Here is a 23,364-nt window from a genome sequence, read left to right as displayed (position 1 = left end):
AAAATAATATCTGAATAACCCCTGACTTTTAAACGCGCCAACAACTCTGATAGGCAATGGTCATAGTCAGAGGGGGAGCTGCAGATTCTTTTGAGCCTGAGAATCTCACCGTACGGTATCCCCATGATGGTATGTTTAGGGTGCATACTAGCCGCATGAAGGGTCATATTCCCGGCGGTGGATTTTCTGTGTAATCTAGTGTTGAGTTTAGAGTTAGCAACATAAACCTCTACATCCAAGAACTGCATCCTACGTTGGTCAATATGTGCAGTGAAGTTTAAATTCATGGAGTTGTTATTGATACTCTCAATAAACAGTAGTGCATCATCCTTAGAACCTTTCCACACCATGAATATATCATCTATATACCTCAAATAACATATAACCTGATTATTCATCACAGTGGAGTGGAGTGCGGCGAGGACCTGCTCCTCCCACCAGCCAACGTGCAAGCACGCATAGCTGGGGGAGAAACAGGCCCCCATCGCTACTCCTCTTAGTTGTCTATAGAGGTCTTTGCCAAAGGTAAAGAAATTATTGTACAGACACCATTTGATAAGTCCCAAAATGACTTTGTTATGCTCATAAAAAGCTATAGGTTTCTTGGCCAAATAGTACTGGATAGCATTAAGACCTTGTACATGGTCAATACTTGTATATAACGCTTCAACGTCTAGCGAAATTAACCACATACTGTCTTCCCATTCAATGTTAGCGATTTTGAGCAAAAAGTCACTGGTGTCACATACATAGCTGGGAAGATTTTTAACAATGTCTTGGAGAAAAAAGTCTATATACTGGCCAACCTTTTTGCCCACGCTTTTAATGGCAGAGACGATAGGCCTACCGGGCACAGGTACTACACCTTTATGCACCTTTGGAATCAGGTAAAGTGATGGCATAATAGGAAATTCTGTATACATAAACTTATATTCCTCGGAAGAAATAAGTCCTTCTCTTTTCCATTGAGCCAGCATATGTTGTAACTCACCCTTGGCATTGGAATATTCCTTTTAGGTAGAAATCTTATAGCAGAGGGGGTCATTGAGTTGTCGTTTGGCCTCTAGTATGTAGTCTTGCTTTGGCCAAATAACCAAGTTGCCCCCTTTATCTGATTTCTTCACTACTATTTCATGATTTTCACCAAGTTTTTTTATCAACTTCACATATTCTCTCTTCATGTGTGTAACTTTCTTTTTCGTTTTAGGGTTGGTCTGTCTGTATAATTTTTAAATGTCATAGGTGACACAGTCATGGAAAACATCGATGGCGTCTTTAGGCATCAATGGTACGTATTTGGATTTGCTTTTAAATGGGCTTAGCCCCGCTCCTTTTTGCAATACAGAAATCTTGCTCAAACGTGCTTGTGTAGAAGCATCAGGGTCTGCCTCAGGGTCATAGGTGGAAGTATTTAGATCGTTTGCATCCAGAAATGTGTGCACATCTGAAGCTGCTAATGCACTGATATTGTCATTATTAGATTCATCAGATATGTAATTGGTACTTGGAGGTTCCTTAATGGGTTTTAGCGCAAAATGCTTTTTCAGTTTAAGTTTTCTTATATAGAAAAATAAATCAACCCTAGTCATGGCATAGTTAAAGCTTTGAACTGGACAAAGATAATAACTGCTTTTCTGCCTTGCTTAGTGTAATATTAGAGAGATTTATTATGGTATTATCATTTAGCGGCGCTTCACCCATGTTTTTTTCTTTCTGTTCTGTGTTTGGGCACTGTTGTTGCCGCTTGCGGCGCCTTTCTTTTCTCCGCTTGTTCCTTCTTTGTTTGTTTGCAATGATTGCTGCCTTGGCCTCAGAGTCTGTAATCTTTCCTCTACAATAAAATCCATTTCTTGCTGCAGGCTGAGTTTTGTTAGTCTAACCAAGTTTAAATCCGAATTGACTGAAGATGAAGAGGTCAGATTATCACTAGAATCACTCCTACTAGAGCCTGTATCTGAGTCAAGGCTAATTGTTTCAATTGCTCCATCGTTCTCTGAGCCTGCAGGTAAACTTCCAGATTGTATAATTAACAACAAAGGAGTGACTAGAAAAGAAAACACGATTTAAAAAAAAAAAAATTTAAGTGAAGTGAAATGTGAAAAAAATATAACAATTATTTTATATATTACCCTCACTCACCCAACTATTGGGTGACATGCTTCATCATTGGATAGTTTTCACCAGGCAGGTAAAAGACCAATCTGGTGTGCTACGACACCTGCATCTGCAGTGGAGCTGGATTCAGTAAAAACAGTGAATAAAGTGAAAAAGTGATAAAGGTAAAAGGTGCGAACGCTGATCCAAACCAAACTTTAATAAAGATCGGCGTGAGCATCTGGTTAAAAAGGGTGGAATGGATAATGTAGACCTTAAGTTTGAGTCGTATCATCCAAATCACTGGGTCGACATGTTTCTGCTCTTAAGGCCAAGTCGGCCAAGCTTTCATCAGGACCAAAAAAGGAAAAAACACTGGGCGGTATGCACTCTCTAAGGTGCACCCTAACCTCAGTGTAAACGTTTAAGTGTTTTTAAACTCACCGTTCTTAGTACCGACTAAACCTGGGATTTCCAGGTCATGTGGATCTGTAGAGAGAGGTAAGGAGAGAAGACAACATATGTACATTTCCATTAATGACATGTGAAACCATCATCCTTAAGAATAGACCCGCATGCACTTCACTTAGCCACTTGTGACTTCTTTCTGAAACCACTTGTCCAACAGACCAACACCTATCTAAGGGACACCAAGAGCCTATTAGCCATGCTGAAAGAAATAGTGCTGCCAGATGGACCTGTTTACCTGATTTCTCTAGACATAGAGAGTTTATACACTTGCATCCCACAGGATGATACCATCAGGGTCATCATAGATTCCCTTACTAACTCTGTATGGACACACAAGACCACACCTTCCTTTGTAGTCGATTGTGCTACATTAGCCCTCAAAAGAAATTTCTTCAGATACCAAACAGACCTGTATCTACAAGCCACCGGTTCCTCGATGGGGAGTACCTTTGCCCCTAGTGTGGCTGGGCTGTATGTCCACGATTTTGAGTGCAAGCACATCCTCCATGACTCCAATCCATTTACCGTCAATGTGACGTTTTGGCGCCGTTACATTGACGACGTGTTAGTCATTTGGAGTGGCACAGAATCAAGGCTTAAGGAATTCCTGACGTGGATTAACACCTGCAATGAACACCTCAGGTTTACTTCTAACCACCATTCTGATGAAATGATTTTTCTCGACATCACCATCACCAGACAAGGTAATCGGTTACAACCCAAGAATTACCAAAAACCCAGTTCTAAAAATAATCTCTTACATTTCACCAGTTTTCACCCGTGTACACTCAGAGAGAACCTTCCATATGGGCAGTATTTACGCCTGAGAAGGAATTGTAGTGAGATGAAAGACTTTAAAAGCCAATCTGGAGCACTAACTCAGAAACTGGAGACACGAGGTTACCCCAAAAAAATTCTGGCTAAAAGCTGTAAACGAGCAAAAAATCAACCAAGACCACATACTAGTAGGAACGCTGGGTTCTTGAAAAGTACCAACAACGCATCTAATGTGCTTTTGAAACTGTTTTACGGTAGTTCTTGATGTGGGTCAGTCTGTGGTTTGGCGGTGGTTTTCTAACACACGTTTGTTGGGGTAATGTGTAGATTAACTAGATGGGACACTGTAGAGCTGTGCACTTACAGTGTCCTTTTTCTACACGACAGAGCGGGGCCTCATACTCCCGAGCGGTTGCCGGGTGAGGTGAGGTCTTCACCCACACAATGTTGGGTAAGTATCACTGTGAGATAATGTCTCCAGTTGATTAAGCTAATATGCTTTTGTTATTATGCTGAATGCAAATCATTCATGCTGGTGTGTCTGTCTAAACAGTTTCTGTGAACCTTTATGGCTGCGTGCTTTACTGAGTGTTACTGTGAAACATTCTTGTTCTTTTAGGAAGAAGACATTCTTCATTCTTTCCAGTGGGCATTGAATTGCGATGAACTCCTGGTAGATATGTAACTTTCTTAAGTACAATTATGGGTTTTGTCACTTAAACACATTATTTTTAGTTGCAGTAGTTTTTTCTACATCCAAGGTCCTGAAGAAAGCCGGGGCAATGCCCTAATGGCTGAAACATGTCGACCGTTCAGTATAGCGCCAATGGGTAGTCTTACTACTCGGCGTTTTTAACCCTAGACACATAGACTTTTTCTCTGAATGCTTCTTAAAATCTACGTAGTCTATTTTATTCTCACTTTTCACATGAACACTGCACTTTCATTTTCATCTTAGCACAGATAACATGGCTAAGATTACTGACATTCACTCCCGCACCGCCATAACATGGGCGGTTGGGGTAGTGATTGATCAGCAACTCCCACATGACGTTAATTCCACCAAATGGGTGGTCTGATGAGATTTGTTCTAGCTTATGTCTCTGTCAGCATTCGCTCACGCATGCACCTCATTGTTTCACTTTTTCCTGCTTTGGCGACACACCATTTCTTAGACCTGGTCTGCCCCTTCGTGTGTTTGTGTCTTGACTTTAGGGGTATGAGCAGACAGGTCTTTAAATATTTCCCCTTGACCCTCCACATACAGTTGTTTGTGTGTTTGTTTTTGTCGTATTATGACCAACTTTTTAGTTGCGGGTCTTTTGATTAAGTGTACCATATCATTGGTTGCACTCTCATAGCTCACTCAACTTAATTGTGTATGTTTCCCCTCTGCCTACCACATCAAGCCTTTCCCCATTTTTGGACATCTGTGAATAACAATGCTCCTCTCTCTTTTCTCTTCTCACTCTTATGTTTTCTTTATGGAGAATATTGTACTTGCCTACAAGATCAGAGGCAGTTTAGTAAGTGAGAGTATTTACTTTTCAATGTATTGAACAGTGAGCATGAAGTCCCTTGTAACTCAACATGTACGTTCCTAATATGGAAATGACTGCACAATTCACTACATATACCTCATGATTGTGTAGCAAGTAAACTTTAAGTTTTATTCCATTGCAACACATATTGTTGACTTTGACTCTTGACAACTGAGATTCAGGAAAAGGGCTTTGTCTGGATCTGAGTTTAGATTTGTCAACTGCTTTGTTCAAAATAATATCTGAATAACCCCTGACTTTTAAACGCGCCAACAACTCTGATAGGCAATGGTCATAGTCAGAGGGGGAGCTGCAGATTCTTTTGAGCCTGAGAATCTCACCGTACGGTATCCCCATGATGGTATGTTTAGGGTGCATACTAGCCGCATGAAGGGTCATATTCCCGGCGGTGGATTTTCTGTGTAATCTAGTGTTGAGTTTAGAGTTAGCAACATAAACCTCTACATCCAAGAACTGCATCCTACGTTGGTCAATATGTGCAGTGAAGTTTAAATTCATGGAGTTGTTATTGATACTCTCAATAAACAGTAGTGCATCATCCTTAGAACCTTTCCACACCATGAATATATCATCTATATACCTCAAATAACATATAACCTGATTATTCATCACAGTGGAGTGGAGTGCGGCGAGGACCTGCTCCTCCCACCAGCCAACGTGCAAGCACGCATAGCTGGGGGAGAAACAGGCCCCCATCGCTACTCCTCTTAGTTGTCTATAGAGGTCTTTGCCAAAGGTAAAGAAATTATTGTACAGACACCATTTGATAAGTCCCAAAATGACTTTGTTATGCTCATAAAAAGCTATAGGTTTCTTGGCCAAATAGTACTGGATAGCATTAAGACCTTGTACATGGTCAATACTTGTATATAACGCTTCAACATCTAGCGAAATTAACCACATACTGTCTTCCCATTCAATGTTAGCGATTTTGAGCAAAAAGTCACTGGTGTCACATACATAGCTGGGAAGATTTTTAACAATGTCTTGGAGAAAAAAGTCTATATACTGGCCAACCTTTTCGCCCACGCTTTTAATGGCAGAGACGATAGGCCTACCGGGCACAGGTACTACACCTTTATGCACCTTTGGAATCAGGTAAAGTGATGGCATAATAGGAAATTCTGTATACATAAACTTATATTCCTCGGAAGAAATAAGTCCTTCTCTTTTCCATTGAGCCAGCATATGTTGTAACTCACCCTTGGCATTGGAATATTCCTTTTAGGTAGAAATCTTATAGCAGAGGGGGTCATTGAGTTGTCGTTTGGCCTCTAGTATGTAGTCTTGCTTTGGCCAAATAACCAAGTTGCCCCCTTTATCTGATTTCTTCACTACTATTTCATGATTTTCACCAAGTTTTTTTATCAACTTCACATATTCTCTCTTCATGTGTGTAACTTTCTTTTTCGTTTTAGGGTTGGTCTGTCTGTATAATTTTTAAATGTCATAGGTGACACAGTCATGGAAAACATCGATGGCGTCTTTAGGCATCAATGGTACGTATTTGGATTTGCTTTTAAATGGGCTTAGCCCCGCTCCTTTTTGCAATACAGAAATCTTGCTCAAACGTGCTTGTGTAGAAGCATCAGGGTCTGCCTCAGGGTCATAGGTGGAAGTATTTAGATCGTTTGCATCCAGAAATGTGTGCACATCTGAAGCTGCTAATGCACTGATATTGTCATTATTAGATTCATCAGATATGTAATTGGTACTTGGAGGTTCCTTAATGGGTTTTAGCGCAAAATGCTTTTTCAGTTTAAGTTTTCTTATATAGAAAAATAAATCAACCCTAGTCATGGCATAGTTAAAGCTTTGAACTGGACAAAGATAATAACTGCTTTTCTGCCTTGCTTAGTGTAATATTAGAGAGATTTATTATGGTATTATCATTTAGCGGCGCTTCACCCATGTTTTTTTCTTTCTGTTCTGTGTTTGGGCACTGTTGTTGCCGCTTGCGGCGCCTTTCTTTTCTCCGCTTGTTCCTTCTTTGTTTGTTTGCAATGATTGCTGCCTTGGCCTCAGAGTCTGTAATCTTTCCTCTACAATAAAATCCATTTCTTGCTGCAGGCTGAGTTTTGTTAGTCTAACCAAGTTTAAATCCGAATTGACTGAAGATGAAGAGGTCAGATTATCACTAGAATCACTCCTACTAGAGCCTGTATCTGAGTCAAGGCTAATTGTTTCAATTGCTCCATCGTTCTCTGAGCCTGCAGGTAAACTTCCAGATTGTATAATTAACAACAAAGGAGTGACTAGAAAAGAAAACACGATTTAAAAAAAAAAAAATTTAAGTGAAGTGAAATGTGAAAAAAATATAACAATTATTTTATATATTACCCTCACTCACCCAACTATTGGGTGACATGCTTCATCATTGGATAGTTTTCACCAGGCAGGTAAAAGACCAATCTGGTGTGCTACGACACCTGCATCTGCAGTGGAGCTGGATTCAGTAAAAACAGTGAATAAAGTGAAAAAGTGATAAAGGTAAAAGGTGCGAACGCTGATCCAAACCAAACTTTAATAAAGATCGGCGTGAGCATCTGGTTAAAAAGGGTGGAATGGATAATGTAGACCTTAAGTTTGAGTCGTATCATCCAAATCACTGGGTCGACATGTTTCTGCTCTTAAGGCCAAGTCGGCCAAGCTTTCATCAGGACCAAAAAAGGAAAAAACACTGGGCGGTATGCACTCTCTAAGGTGCACCCTAACCTCAGTGTAAACGTTTAAGTGTTTTTAAACTCACCGTTCTTAGTACCGACTAAACCTGGGATTTCCAGGTCATGTGGATCTGTAGAGAGAGGTAAGGAGAGAAGACAACATATGTACATTTCCATTAATGACATGTGAAACCATCATCCTTAAGAATAGACCCGCATGCACTTCACTTAGCCACTTGTGACTTCTTTCTGAAACCACTTGTCCAACAGACCAACACCTATCTAAGGGACACCAAGAGCCTATTAGCCATGCTGAAAGAAATAGTGCTGCCAGATGGACCTGTTTACCTGATTTCTCTAGACATAGAGAGTTTATACACTTGCATCCCACAGGATGATACCATCAGGGTCATCATAGATTCCCTTACTAACTCTGTATGGACACACAAGACCACACCTTCCTTTGTAGTCGATTGTGCTACATTAGCCCTCAAAAGAAATTTCTTCAGATACCAAACAGACCTGTATCTACAAGCCACCGGTTCCTCGATGGGGAGTACCTTTGCCCCTAGTGTGGCTGGGCTGTATGTCCACGATTTTGAGTGCAAGCACATCCTCCATGACTCCAATCCATTTACCGTCAATGTGACGTTTTGGCGCCGTTACATTGACGACGTGTTAGTCATTTGGAGTGGCACAGAATCAAGGCTTAAGGAATTCCTGACGTGGATTAACACCTGCAATGAACACCTCAGGTTTACTTCTAACCACCATTCTGATGAAATGATTTTTCTCGACATCACCATCACCAGACAAGGTAATCGGTTACAACCCAAGAATTACCAAAAACCCAGTTCTAAAAATAATCTCTTACATTTCACCAGTTTTCACCCGTGTACACTCAGAGAGAACCTTCCATATGGGCAGTATTTACGCCTGAGAAGGAATTGTAGTGAGATGAAAGACTTTAAAAGCCAATCTGGAGCACTAACTCAGAAACTGGAGACACGAGGTTACCCCAAAAAAATTCTGGCTAAAAGCTGTAAACGAGCAAAAAATCAACCAAGACCACATACTAGTAGGAACGCTGGGTTCTTGAAAAGTACCAACAACGCATCTAATGTGCTTTTGAAACTGTTTTACGGTAGTTCTTGATGTGGGTCAGTCTGTGGTTTGGCGGTGGTTTTCTAACACACGTTTGTTGGGGTAATGTGTAGATTAACTAGATGGGACACTGTAGAGCTGTGCACTTACAGTGTCCTTTTTCTACACGACAGAGCGGGGCCTCATACTCCCGAGCGGTTGCCGGGTGAGGTGAGGTCTTCACCCACACAATGTTGGGTAAGTATCACTGTGAGATAATGTCTCCAGTTGATTAAGCTAATATGCTTTTGTTATTATGCTGAATGCAAATCATTCATGCTGGTGTGTCTGTCTAAACAGTTTCTGTGAACCTTTATGGCTGCGTGCTTTACTGAGTGTTACTGTGAAACATTCTTGTTCTTTTAGGAAGAAGACATTCTTCATTCTTTCCAGTGGGCATTGAATTGCGATGAACTCCTGGTAGATATGTAACTTTCTTAAGTACAATTATGGGTTTTGTCACTTAAACACATTATTTTTAGTTGCAGTAGTTTTTTCTACATCCAAGGTCCTGAAGAAAGCCGGGGCAATGCCCTAATGGCTGAAACATGTCGACCGTTCAGTATAGCGCCAATGGGTAGTCTTACTACTCGGCGTTTTTAACCCTAGACACATAGACTTTTTCTCTGAATGCTTCTTAAAATCTACGTAGTCTATTTTATTCTCACTTTTCACATGAACACTGCACTTTCATTTTCATCTTAGCACAGATAACATGGCTAAGATTACTGACATTCATTCCCGCACCGCCATAACATGGGCGGTTGGGGTAGTGATTGATCAGCAACTCCCACATGACGTTAATTCCACCAAATGGGTGGTCTGATGGGATTTGTTCTAGTTTATGTCTCTGTCAGCATTCGCTCACGCATGCACCTCATTGTTTCACTTTTTCCTGCTTTGGCGACACACCATTTCTTAGACCTGGTCTGCCCCTTCGTGTGTTTGTGTCTTGACTTTAGGGGTATGAGCAGACAGGTCTTTAAATATTTCCCCTTGACCCTCCACATACAGTTGTTTGTGTGTTTGTTTTTGTCGTATTATGACCAACTTTTTAGTTGCGGGTCTTTTGATTAAGTGTACCATATCATTGGTTGCACTCTCATAGCTCACTCAACTTAATTGTGTATGTTTCCCCTCTGCCTACCACATCAAGCCTTTCCCCATTTTTGGACATCTGTGAATAACAATGCTCCTCTCTCTTTTCTCTTCTCACTCTTATGTTTTCTTTATGGAGAATATTGTACTGGCCTACAAGATCAGAGGCAGTTTAGTAAGTGAGAGTATTTACTTTTCAATGTATTGAACAGTGAGCATGAAGTCCCTTGTAACTCAACATGTACGTTCCTAATATGGAAATGACTGCACAATTCACTACATATACCTCATGATTGTGTAGCAAGTAAACTTTAAGTTTTATTCCATTGCAACACATATTGTTGACTTTGACATCGGAATAAGTGTGCCAAGGAAATCTCTTAATAGACCCTTAATGTTATGTATTCCTCGCCGTATGCACGTCATAGGAGCAGTGTCTTCTGACTGGCCATGCGCGGGGCTGCACGTCTGGAGACCGGATCGATTCAGATACTACACTCGCTTTACGTGCTCTTTTGTGTTACTGTTTTGTGATCATATACAGCGTGCACCGCTGTATACGAGTAACATGGGACCGCTTACATTTAATCGGTCTCCTCTCTTGTTACTAAGAAACGGCGCGGTGTGCTACTACAATGCGCAATGCCAAGGCGTCTCGGTAATACTGCACATGCGCGAAGGAGCAGTGCTTCTCGCTGCGCTTCCATCCCGTCATCTTAATTATTTAGATTACACGCCCGAGATGTCTCATTATCCAATGGAAAGTGACTATAAAAAGGTTGAAGGTCGGTTCCACATACACCTCCACTTCCGCTTGGCGTAATACCAGAGGTACCGACGGATAGGTGAGTTTAATGGAGGTATGGCTCTTCATCTCCCAGGTAGCCAGCAATTGCTCTAGGACAGATTGGTAATTTCTAGTCTAAGCAACTATGAGAGGAGTAAGCTTTGTTGGCATCACTATTCTTTCAGATTTAGTATATAGGTGCCCCAGATAGTTATTCCGTTGGCACTTTCCACTTATGCTGATAGACTTAGCCCAGGTATAAGATTCACTTGAGTTATAGAGAACCTGCCTAATGACACATACTAGTAGGAACGCTGGGTTCTTGAAAAGTACCAACAATGCATCTAATGTGCTTTTGAAACTGTTTTACGGTAGTTCTTGATGTGGGTCAGTCTGTGGTTTGGCGGTGGTTTTCTAACACACGTTTGTTGGGGTAATGTGTAGATTAACTAGATGGGACACTGTAGAGCTGTGCACTTACAGTGCCCTTTTTCTACACGACAGAGCGGGGCCTCATACTTCCGAGCGGTTGCCGGGTGAGGTGAGGTCTTCACCCACACAAAGTTGGGTAAGTATCACTGTGAGATAATGTCTCCAGTTGATTAAGCTAATATGCTTTTGTTATTATGCTGAATGCAAATCATTCATGCTGGTGTGTCTGTCTAAACAGTTTCTGTGAACCTTTATGGCTGCGTGCTTTACTGAGTGTTACTGTGAAACATTCTTGTTCTTTTAGGAAGAAGACATTCTTCATTCTTTCCAGTGGGCATTGAATTGCGATGAACTCCTGGTAGATATGTAACTTTCTTAAGTACAATTATGGGTTTTGTCACTTAAACACATTATTTTTAGTTGCAGTAGTTTTTTCTACATCCAAGGTCCTGAAGAAAGCCGGGGCAATGCCCTAATGGCTGAAACATGTCGACCGTTCAGTATAGCGCCAATGGGTAGTCTTACTACTCGGCGTTTTTAACCCTAGACACATAGACTTTTTCTCTGAATGCTTCTTAAAATCTACGTAGTCTATTTTATTCTCACTTTTCACATGAACACTGCACTTTCATTTTCATCTTAGCACAGATAACATGGCTAAGATTACTGACATTCACTCCCGTACCGCCATAACATGGGCGGTTGGGGTAGTGATTGATCAGCAACTCCCACATGATGTTAATTCCACCAAATGGGTGGTCTGATGGGATTTGTTCTAGCTTATGTCTCTGTCAGCATTCGCTCACGCATGCACCTCATTGTTTCACTTTTTCCTGCTTTGGCGACACACCATTTCTTAGACCTGGTCTGCCCCTTCGTGTGTTTGTGTCATTTCCATTAATGACATGTGAAACCATCATCCTTAAGAATAGACCCGCATGCACTTCACTTAGCCACAGCCCCATATTAAATGTGATTAAATCATTAAGTATTGTCAAGCTGGCATTTACATTGCTGACCCAAAGGGTACAATTCAAAATGAGTCAGTATTCTAGGAGGTATTTTGAGCCCGTTAGGCTAGTTATTAGTATCCCCAATGAGATCCTGTAACTTTAGGAAAAAACGGCGTGTTGGCATTACAACAACGCCAGAATATCATTTAAAAAATGACCAAGCACGACTTAGGGATTTAGTGCAAACAAATAACTATAACAGCGGTGCGCTGAGTGTACCGCGCAACGTCCTCACACCCAACATTGTGGACTTATTAGCACTATCACAACATAGAGAAAGGGGAAGCATATTTACATGAAACGGAGATTGTTTTCACATCATGGGTAACCCTGGGCGAAGAACTACGCTCCGTTCGCGGAGCTTGCGGAGTTTCGGCAGCTCCGCGTTCCGCGGAGAACGCGTAGCTGTCGATAACTCCGCGATCCGGTGCGTAGCGTAGTTCTCGCGCGCTGAATAACATTATCGCGTGCGCGGCAATGGCTTACCTTCGTTCTGCGTTCGTTTTTTCCTGGTCGCTTGTGCCACCATGTTTGGAAACACTCTCGCACAGTCCCGTGCGACTGTGCGAACGCGATAACGTCATTTTGATGCGAGATAGGGTCATAAGGACGCGCAAGGATGCTTTTTGGTAAGATCGAGTTGCCGAACACGCAGAAACTGCATTCTTGCACAGAATAACTCGCGAGCATGTTAAAACCATAATAAATTACCATTTTGGTTAGGAAAAAAAAGGCAAAAAACCTTAAAGTTGTACCTTTGGCTTTATTTTTAGGGGGGAAGGACCCCTCTTTTTGTTTCTACTCTTGTTTTGCAGAGTAAGGAGGAAGGGCTCTTGAGTTTACAACTTCCTGTTCCTGTCCACCAGGCTCCTCCCAGTGCTTTGTCCATGTGGTGCTCACTTTCCTTTGGATTTTGAGCTGGAAGGATCACTTTCTGTCTGTGTTGGCTGCATTACTGATTTACCTTGGATTTAATGAGGACTTTTTGAATTGGAATTCTCTTTTTCAAGTAAGTTTGTGTAATGTATGAGTGATGTAGACTTGTGCTTGTTTGATTTGATTTTTTTTTAACAACAGTATTCAATCCTGGAATTAAATTATTGATGGAGGCCTGTACTTTCATGAGGTCCCAAATTGTAAATTTTTTCTAACATTGCATTTTGTGGAATTTAAAATGTTTCTAATTTTTAAGCCAATATGTGACCCTAGTAGCTAGTACCCCATGTAGTTAGTGTGTAGGCATGCATGAGTTCATTTTATTAACTTTCTGTGGTTGGCCTGGCCATGTGTTGGCGGCCATTTAATGTTTCCAGCCACTTTGCTCTTGCCATAGGCCTCCAACCTTGTGGCCTACTCTGGCAGTAGGCCATAGGTACTACTCATAGGGTCATGAAAGTTAATCAACTGTTTTTGTGGTGTACCCTTAATGTGAAAAACATGGATGGCTTGGATTGATATAGAAAATCTTATTTTTATGTGTGGGGTATTTCTGGTTTTGGGTGTGTTTAAACTTTAAATACTCTGTCAATTTCTGCCATTAGGTAACCCTAGGAATACAGCTTGGGTAGTTTTGGTAACTTCGCACCATGTGAGCACGTGAACTTACATTTTTTGTCGTGTTCGCGCACTCAATGTACTTGCTCGGGAACGCGAACACGACTTTTTATTCCGTTCGCGCTGCCGAACATGCCGATTTAGCATTCTCGCGGACAATATGTCCCGAGTTGCATAAAAGTTTCTCAAAAATGTTGCAGGTCTTTCTTGTGCACCTAAAAATTCCTCATTTATGTTATGTTCTCATTTTGGTAGTACTTTTCTCTTTTTGGAGCATGGACCACTTCCATTTTCTCTCCTCTGTTATTTATTATTTTTTTTTGGGGTGGGGTGACCAATTTGGGCGGTGGTGTGGTGTGTCCATTTTCTGAAGCAAAGCATTGTCCCTTTGCCATAGGCATTATTGTCTGTCTTCTCTTTCTTGTCATGTTGTTGTTGGTGGCCAGGCCATGTGGTGGCGGCCATTTTGTGTATGCTTCCTTTGTGATTTATTTTGCCATGTTGTTGTTGGTGGCCAGGCCATGTGGTGGAGGCCATTTTGTAAAGTTGTCCATGTTGTTGTTGGTGGCCAGGCCCTATGGTGGTGATCTTTTTGTGTATGCTTCCTTTGTGATTTATTTTGCCATGTTGTTGTTGGTGGCCAGGCCATGTGGTGGAGGCCATTTTGTATATACATCCTTTGTGATTTTGCCATGTTGTTGTTGGTGGCCAGGCCATGTGGTGGCGGCCATTTTGTGTATGCTTCCTTTGTGATATATTTTGCCATGTTGTTGTTGGTGGCCAGGCCATGTGGTGGAGGCCATTTTGTATCTACATCCTTTGTGATTTTGCCATGTTGTTGTTGGTGGCCAGGCCATGTGGTGGCGGCCATTTTGTGTATGCTTCCTTTGTGATATATTTTGCCATGTTGTTGTTGGTGGCCAGGCCCTATGTCGGCGGCCATTTTGTGTGTCCTTCCTTTGTGCTTTTGCCATAGGCATAGGCCTCCAACCTTGTGGCCTACTCTGGCAGTAGGCCATAGGTACTACTCATAGGGTCATGAAAGTTAATCAACTGTTTTTGTGGTGTACCCTTAAATGTGAAAATCATGGATGGCTTGGATTGATATAGAAAATCTTATTTTTATGTGTGGGGTATTTCTGGTTTTGGGTGTGTTTAAACTTTAAATACTCTGTCAATTTCTGCCATTAGGTAACCCTAGGAATACAGCTTGGGTAGTTTTGGTAACTTCGCACCATGTGAGCACGTGAACTTACATTTTTTGTCGTGTTCGCGCACTCAATGTACTTGCTCGGGAACGCGAACACGACTTTTTATTCCGTTCGCGCTGCCGAACATGCCGATTTAGCATTCTCGCGGACAATATGTCCCGAGTTGCATAAAAGTTTCTCAAAAATGTTGCAGGTCTTTCTTGTGCACCCAAAAAAACAGAATTTGTCATTTGGTTGTTGTTTTGGGAGCCTGGGCAGGGGTTTCTTTGTATGTGTTTTTGCGGTGTTATGTTTACAACCTCTGTCTTAGCCATGGGCTATTTATTCCTTGCACATTAACCTGTCATGTGCAGCAGGCATCCTCGTTTTTCTGTCCATATTGGTATCTATAGGCCTGCTTCACTTTATTGGTTCTTTCTGGACTTCATGTGGCCTTTGAGCTGTGGTGCTGCTGGACTGGTATTATTAGTCTTCTGTTTTGTCTTTTATACATTGACCTGTGTGTCTTTCAATTGTTCATGTTGCCTTACTGCTTGTTTGACTGATGTTGTTCTGCCTTCTTTACTTGTAGGTGCACAAAAAAGACTGAGGAGGTGCTGGTTGTTTTTTCATCCATCGCTCGTTCTACCGCCAGACGGACGTCCTTCAGTTGGACGCCACGTGTGGTGTGTGACTCATCTGACCAGACATCTCTGCAATTTGTGCTGCTGTGAGCTGACTGACATCAGAAGAAGATGGGCCCTAAGAAAGCTACCAGGTCCTCCACCACAAAGAAAGTTGCTGCGAAGAAGGAACAGCAGAAGGAAGTGTCACTTAAGTCTGGTATGGACCCCAAAACCTTTTTTGGCACCCCAAAAGGTACGCCTGCAGCAGCGGGGTCTGGGGTGCAAGCTGGGACCAGCACATCTGCATTAGTGGGGGCAAGCCAGCATCCCAGGGCCAAGCACATGATGAGGGTCGAAGAGGTAGCCAGCCTTCTGCTTGCGAGCAGTGATACTGAGCCAGAACTAAACTTATCGCTGTCTCAAGTAGTACACAATCCACGCAAGATGGAAGTGCTCAACAACCACCGCCAGCAGTAGATGTTCAACAACCACAACCACCGCCCGCAATAGGAGTTGTTCACCCACAACCACAACCACTTCCCGCAACAGTTGTTGAACAACCACAACCACCGCCCGCAACAGTTGTTGTTGAAAAACCCCAGCCCGCAATAGTACTTCCTCAAGAACAACAACCACCATCTCCGCACCAAATAGTAGTAGTTGTTCCTCCCGAAGTCGGGGCAGTTCAGGAAGTAGAGCCTCCTTCCGAGCAAGAAGAAGAGGAAGCCACTTCTGTAGGTGATCTATTTCCTTCGAATTCACCAAGGGAAAGGAGGGTTAGTGCATCGAGTTCTTCGCAAAGCATCCCTTCCGATGACCTTGATACGGATTGGCAGCCACAACTATCTGCGCATTCAAAGGAGAGACATCCCAAGAAGACCATGCTAGGAAAAAGGAAGTTTCCAGGCAGGCTTGAACTTATGGAGGTTGATGTAGGTGAGCAGGATACTGCTGGTGATAAAGACGGGTCTGACACTGTCATCATCACAAGCGTTATTCCTGGTGCAGAGGATGTAGAGACAAACATTTTCACCCTATCCAGAAATGCTGCAATGACTGATGAGCAGGTACCACGCATAACTCCTACACACTCAACACCCACAGTAACACCAGCTCCAATTTTTTCAACAGCGAAGGCCCGGCAGCATCCGACATCCAGCAGAAGCGCCACTTCAACAGAAGGAGGTAGTGGCAGTACTAGGACTGAGCTGTCCCATAGTCAAATTCCACAATCCTCCAGTCCATCCGGCATTGGCAGTGGGTCCTCCTCTTCCTATGGCAGGAGACAAAAGTTTACCTCCCCAGTGTGGGACTTCTTTACGGTTCACCCAGTTCAGGAGAACATTGCTGTATGCACCATTTGTCATGCCAATGTTAGTCGTGGTAAGCTTGGTACAAACTATGGGACTGGAGGCCAAACGACCCATTTGAAAAAAACACACGTGATCAGGTGGGAGAACCACCTTGCAAGCTTAAAAAATGTTAGCACTCGTGTTGGTGGGGATACAGTGGTACAAGGTCCACTCATGGTTGATCAGGAGGTAGAAGAAGAGGGAGACGATGACCTTCTATCTAGGAGTGGTACACAATCGACCCCTGTCGCCAGCACTGGAGTGGTAAAGACCACATCCTCCGCATCTGCAACTTCTCAGTGGCACCAGAGTCAGCTGGAAACACCAAGGAGTGCAAAGTCTGCGATGCAAGGTGGTCCGTCTAGCACAACTCAAAGACATGCAAAGCAGCTTACCATTCCTAGCATGTTAAGGCAGGAGGGAAAGTACGAGCGGAACCACCCAGTAGCACGTTTATACAATGCCAAACTTGCGAAAATGTTAGCACTGGACCTTCTCCCATTTTCATTTGTTGAGGCTGTTGGATTTCTGGAATTAGTGGCAACCCTCTGCCCAAAATGGAACGTTCCCAGTCGCTACTATTTTGCCCGAGTGGCTGTTCCAGCACTACACCACGATGTGCTGGAATTGATTGGGAAAGCCTTACAACAGAGTGTTGTCCATTGTATCCACCTGACAACAGACATGTGGAGCAGTTGCGATGCTACAGATTTCATGTGCATCACCGCACACTGGATCTCTTTTGCAGGTGTTAAAGACAAGTTAACTTCAGGCCTCCGTGACGTTGCTGGAATTTTTAATGATACGCGCAGACATGCAACTATAGCCATGTTTGGTATGGACAAAAGTCATACTGCTGAAAACATTTTGTCTGACTTTAATGACAAGGTCTTTGAATGGCTGAAACCAAGAGGCCTTAAGATTGGTTTTGTTCCACCGACAATGGCAGTAATGTAGTGAAGGCAATGAGAGAAGGACATTATTTCAGGGTACCCTGTTTGGCACACTGCATAAACTTAGTCGTGCAAGACTTTCTGAAAAATGAAGCCAAAGTCAGCAACATAATGGCCATCTGCAGAAGAATATGCACGCACTTTAACCATTCTTTCAAAGGACGGAAGCTGCTACGGGTCATTCAGCAAGAGCATAGGTTGCCAGTCAAAGCACTGATACAGGAGGTCCCAACACGTTGGAACTCAACTTATTTCATGCTTGAGCGTCTCTTTGAGCAGTACATCCCACTGAATGCTTATGTCATGTCAAGAAGATTAGGGGATCCTACTGTTAATCTTAAAGCCCTGACCATTGAGATGTGGCAGTGGGACCTCATTAAATGCATCACAGAGATGCTACAACCCTTTGAGGTCTTCACACGTGCAGTTAGCAGGGAGGACTGTACTATGGGCCAAGCCATCCCATTGTTGTACATGCTTGAGCAACAGGTGAAGGAGGTCTGTGAAACATACGAAGGTGACGAACAAAAAGTTGATGCATATACCTTAGCCAAGGGCTTAGTCAACCGCTTGTGTGAAAATGTAAGGCTCAACAATATTGTGTCAGGTGAACATTACATAACTGCAACAATCTTGGATCCACGGTACAAATTATTTGTCAGCAGTAACGAAGTAATTCCATTTTCAGATGAGGATGTTGACAAGTACAAAACTTCCATAGCTGCGGAAGCTAATGAGTTAGAAACTGAACGGCTGTTACTTAAAGGCCTGCCACTGCCAGCCCAGGCCAGTCCAAGTACTCCTGACGCAAGTTCTTCACAGCGTGAGAGCAGTGCGTCTGCTTTCCAGCAGGCACCAACAGTACCAAAAGCAGCACCTACACGATCTGATTCAGCAGACCCAACCAAAAGCATAACTGCTTTTTTTATACAGAAAGGGATGGGTAAGTCCGTTGCTGTTGCAAAGGGAAAAGAGGACCAGCAAAGCCGAGCACCAATGAACATTGAGCGGATGGTTCAGGCCTATCTGGATGACACAACAGAGGTGTTCATGGAGCAAAGCCCATTGGTCTATTGGTATGAAAGAAGGAGACAGTGGCCAGTGCTGAGCAGGCTGGCGATAAAGTATCTGGCTTGTCCTGTAGCCAGTGTCTCCTCTGAGCGGGTTTTCAGTGCTGCTGGTGCCATTGTCACATCGAAAAGGACTAGTCTCTCCCCCAAAAGCGTGGAGCGGCTGACAATGATAAAAATGAATCAACGCTTCATACCACCAGACTATCAAGTACGTGAATCACCGCCGGATGAAGAAAGCGAGTGTGAAGAAGACGTCCTCACTACTGGGTTACATGACCTACTTCTGTCTGAACGCACAGAGTTTGAGGACGAGCTCCTCTTCCCTGACAACTAGGACAGGTATGTTAAAGGAATGATGCAATGCATTGCATAGGATTGTTTAGCCGACTCTGAGCAAATGTGCATGGAATTAAAGTATGCTAGTAGTAACTTCAGACTCACGTGATGGGCAATTTTCCCATGTTATTTAATAATATAAATTATTTATGCACTTGTGACCCTACTACTACAGGTGCAGTCAGTACTTAATTTATCGTTCGTAGTGCATGTTCATGTTGCACAACGTACATTATTTGGTGAAACAGTCCCCCCTCCACCCCCCCAACAAACACAAATGAACTTCAAATGTTTTCTTGTGAAAATAATATCTTTGTTTTATTTTTATATTTTAATAATGATAATAGAAAAATAAAATATATAACAAATGTAACCCCCTGACCCAGAGCTGTCCCTCCCTACCCTCCCCTAACCCCAACCAAATTTCAACCCAAATGTACACCCCAACTCCCACATCCCACCCACCAACAAAAGGATTAAAAAAGGGGCAAAAAACAGGGTCCATTTCAAAGCCGGCGGGCTTTCAGGTGTTTGTCCACCAGTATTTTGACACGCTCCTCTAGACCGTCCTCCTGCTTCTTCCGCCCCTCCTCCAACTTCGCTACCCGGCGGAGAATCTTTGCTTTGAAAGCACGGCACCTACACTTGCATGCATGTGGTTGTTGTTGTTGTTGTGGGGGGGCCGCCGAAGATGTAACAATGCGGCGGCGGGCGGCTGCCTGACCACGGCGACGTAGTCCTGCAGGCTTGGGGCCCGGGGCATTGGAAGAGGCAGCAGCTGCTGCCGCCGCCTCCTCCTCCTCCTCCTCGGCCTGATCCACCAGCCGGCGGTAGGCCTCTACAATTGCCTGCAGTTTCCGCTGCCGGGCCCGGACTGCCAACTCCTTCCTGGTTGGTTTTTGGGAAGGAGTAACTATAAAGAAAGAAACAGAATTGTTAATCCAAACTCCCCGCAAATCAAGAACACAACATTGATTCAACACATAGTGGGCGGCACAGTAGCACTAGCAAGCAAGCTGAGTACCAGAAATAGTGTTGCGTCTATCTTGAACATTCTACAGCCTCTATTAATTTTTCGGACTTTTTGTCACGGCTTTATGTCTGCCCTATTAGCATGGGTGTACTTCAACGGTCACACACATTAGAACGAACACCTGTCTTTTACATATCTCCTTTTGTTCCGGGAAGGCGGGAACACTCTCAAAGTAACATTAATTAACAGGGGGCAGCTAGTAGCACATGTCTAGTAAAGACTATAATACTTTATACCGCGCAACAAACCTTATTTGGTTTGTGTTTCACCAGCAACGACCCATGCACCCAGTCGTCCCCTCCTTCCCTTGCCTTTGGGTTTGCCCAAAACACCGCAGCTGCTGAGACTATCCACTAACCACCGGTATTGGGTGTGTCTCCCAACCACGCTGGCAGCTGTGTTTTCCCCTTTACATGCTTTAACAACAACCCATGCATCCGACTGCTATCAGGCACTTGCATTACTGTAGTGGTAATGCTTAGCATGCTAATGACAAGTAAAGGTAACATATATTTTCCAGTAGAGTACAGTGAGAAAGTTTTCCCCTCCCACCAAGTAATGCAGATCACTATTGAATGTAACTTACCATCGCCCGCCGCTGTTGGCTCCCCCCCCACTGCTGCTGGTGTAGGTGCCTCTGTTCCTCCTGTCCCCGCCGGGAGCGCTGAAGCAGCGCCGCTGTCCCCGTCGGCACTGGTCGATGGTAAGGGTTCTGCACCTATAAAAATAAGTACGCCTTTTTAGATGGATGCACAGCCCCCTTTGTACTTGTTCACCAAGAATGGAGTTCTTCAAAACAGTTAAGTCCAACGTACGTAATCAGTATGAGTCCACATTGCATAGTACAGCAGAGTCACTACACATATTATTAGCATTCATTGTTATGGTATGGTACCCAAGCTCATCTCATCTGTCCTGCTACTCTAGTCCTTGGAAATTGGAAGTGAACTATGTAACCTTTGTACATCAATGTATCCAGTTTTGCGCATGTGTTAACTCGCAGCTTGTTGCGCAGTACGAGAAGACGCTCTGGGGCAACACATCATTGTTCAATGCATACACCTGAAGAGGTGGGAAAGTAAAAGGGCCCGTATTTAAGTTTTCTATGTGGATTGTGGGATACAGTTTGCTTACAGGTTACACAACTTCTTTTTAGCATGGCTGCATAAAACTGGCATAAATGTATTTAATACTGTCTAACGTGCACCACTTTTGTCATTATTTTTCGGCAGGTGAGAAGATTGCCTTCTACGAAGCGGACATTTCCATAGCTTACAAAAAAAGAGGAATATCTGACCAGTATACGTTGGTGAGAGGTCTCCGATAGTTGCCACATTTCCCTATTGTGCACTAGTAGCTGTACAAATGTTGATTACCTTATTATGCCTGTTTTAACTCTGGATTTTTTCTGGTGGGCCCTTCAACGTATTGGACGGAAGCACTTAAAAACATTGATGTTACTTACTTACTTCTAACAAAATAAAGCTTTTGAATGACCACTTTGACTCTGAAGTTTATTTTCAGTGTCTGTTGTCTTAGAGACTCACACGAGTGAGTGAGCAAAAGGGGGTTTCTTAGGTAACGGTTTGTGTCCTAAAAGCATTCGGCATCTTGGTATTGGGGTTCAGGAGTGTGATTTGAACAATAGACCAATGACTCAGGCCATATAGGCTGACGTTCAGTGAATTGTGCGTTCCTCAGAGTTCTGTGACTGAGGTGTAAGTAAGGTCCAACCTGCCTATCAGTACCAACAACATCCAATTTTCGTGTGCATAGTTACATAGTTGTGTAATATGTATATAACTCCATAGGAGATAGAAGAATACCCACAAGACTAGTAGTGGTATACTAACGTTTACAAAAATACTAGACAAACATCATTCTGGATGCCTACTTGGTTGCTGTCAATTGACAAAGCACTGCAGACACATTACAGAGGAAAAAACAAGCACTGTTGGACTTACTGGGGACAGCAGCAGGATCCTCAGTAGAGGAGCTCTGTGTAACTGGTGGTTCACCCGCCGACTCGGTCCCTGTATTCTGCTTGCCCCTGGATTCTGTGGTTCATGTAAAAATTAAAATAATAAACATAGATAAATACATTGAGTGATGTGAAACATAGACATAATTGCAAATCACACTGCTACAGTGGAACAGAGCCGGAGGCAACAAATCCATGCCAGGGGCCGCAACGCAAATATGTATCCATCCTTGGAGTATTATTACATTAAGGATATCTATTGGTGCGGTGGCCCCTGAAGTTTGGTGCCCCTGTGCAGTTGCACAGCTTGCACATGCCCCCTAGAGCCGGCCCTGGCTGAGGTAAGAAGAACAAAGTAACGTTAGCATTCTTTGCAAGAAAAGGATTCCATTCATGCAGAAGAGAAGGCCGTGAAAAAAATGCTACAATATGCAAACAACGTACAATTAATAATTATCCATCCACCGCTATTTCACTGACGGACAAAGGAAGGACAAGACTCTATTAATAGCATTAACTAACTCCAGTTCTCAGCAATAAAGAAAATCTCACATCAATAAACAGCAACAGCTAGCGCCAAGTTGAAACAACACGCAAGAGCCAGTGAAGAAGAAGAACACTGTCATACAATGACAGTAGATATACCGGAATACATCGCAAATGTAACTAGGGGCAACAGTCATCGCGTTACTTATTCAGCCAATATTTACAAAGATACAATAACAATATTTAGACAACTATATATCTATATATGTATATATATATATATATATAATCTATATGTATATAAATATATATATATATATATATATATATATATTACCTACTGGCAGTCGCCAGTAGGTATATATAGTTAGGATTTTTTCTCTATGGGTTTTTTGAAAAGTCTATGTCTAATAACTTTGGCGTTTGTGGACGGAATTGGCTGAAATTTTCAGGAAAATGGCACATTTTGTTTCTGAGCAGCCCTTGAAAATTTGGGGGGGTTCGTCCAGTGGGGGCCGAGAAAAAAGGGGGGTCCCAAAACGTGTTTTTAACATTGAGTTTTCCATAGGGCGGTTGGCCTCACTTTTAGCCCGAACGGCTGAATGGATTTGCACGAAACTTGGCAAAATTGTAGGGACTGGTAGCCCGATGTGCCTTTTGTAGGTCTCAATATATGTGCTCCAGTGGATTTTGAGAAATTAACGTTTAAAAAAAGATATATATCTGTAACAGCGGACCGG

The 23,364-nt window shown here is 42.9% G+C and overlaps 1 protein-coding gene and 1 long non-coding RNA gene across 2 annotated transcripts; one reads left to right on the top strand and one right to left on the bottom strand.

The window, feature by feature from the left end:
• The first annotated feature begins 17,709 nt into the window (after positions 1-17,709).
• Positions 17,710-21,503, top strand: LOC144770497 (zinc finger BED domain-containing protein 4-like). Its single transcript, XM_078655054.1, has 2 exons — positions 17,710-19,127; positions 21,390-21,503. The coding sequence occupies exon 1, from the start codon at positions 17,728-17,730 to the stop codon at positions 19,120-19,122; it is 1,395 nt and encodes a 464-aa protein (XP_078511180.1). The 5' UTR covers positions 17,710-17,727; the 3' UTR covers positions 19,123-19,127; positions 21,390-21,503.
• On the bottom strand, positions 19,134-22,188 carry LOC144770499 (uncharacterized). The gene is made up of 3 exons (XR_013598910.1): positions 22,122-22,188; positions 20,744-20,875; positions 19,134-20,037 (listed from the first exon to the last, which is right to left on the bottom strand). It is a non-coding gene; the product is annotated as an uncharacterized LOC144770499 (long non-coding RNA).
• Between the last annotated feature and the right edge of the window lie 1,176 nt (positions 22,189-23,364).

This window comes from Lissotriton helveticus, chromosome 7 (genome assembly GCF_964261635.1).
Source record: "Lissotriton helveticus chromosome 7, aLisHel1.1, whole genome shotgun sequence".
In the NCBI taxonomy this organism is placed as follows: Eukaryota; Metazoa; Chordata; class Amphibia; order Caudata; family Salamandridae; genus Lissotriton; species Lissotriton helveticus.
Note: the sequence above shows the minus strand (reverse complement) of the source record. Positions and strands in the feature narration are given on the sequence as shown.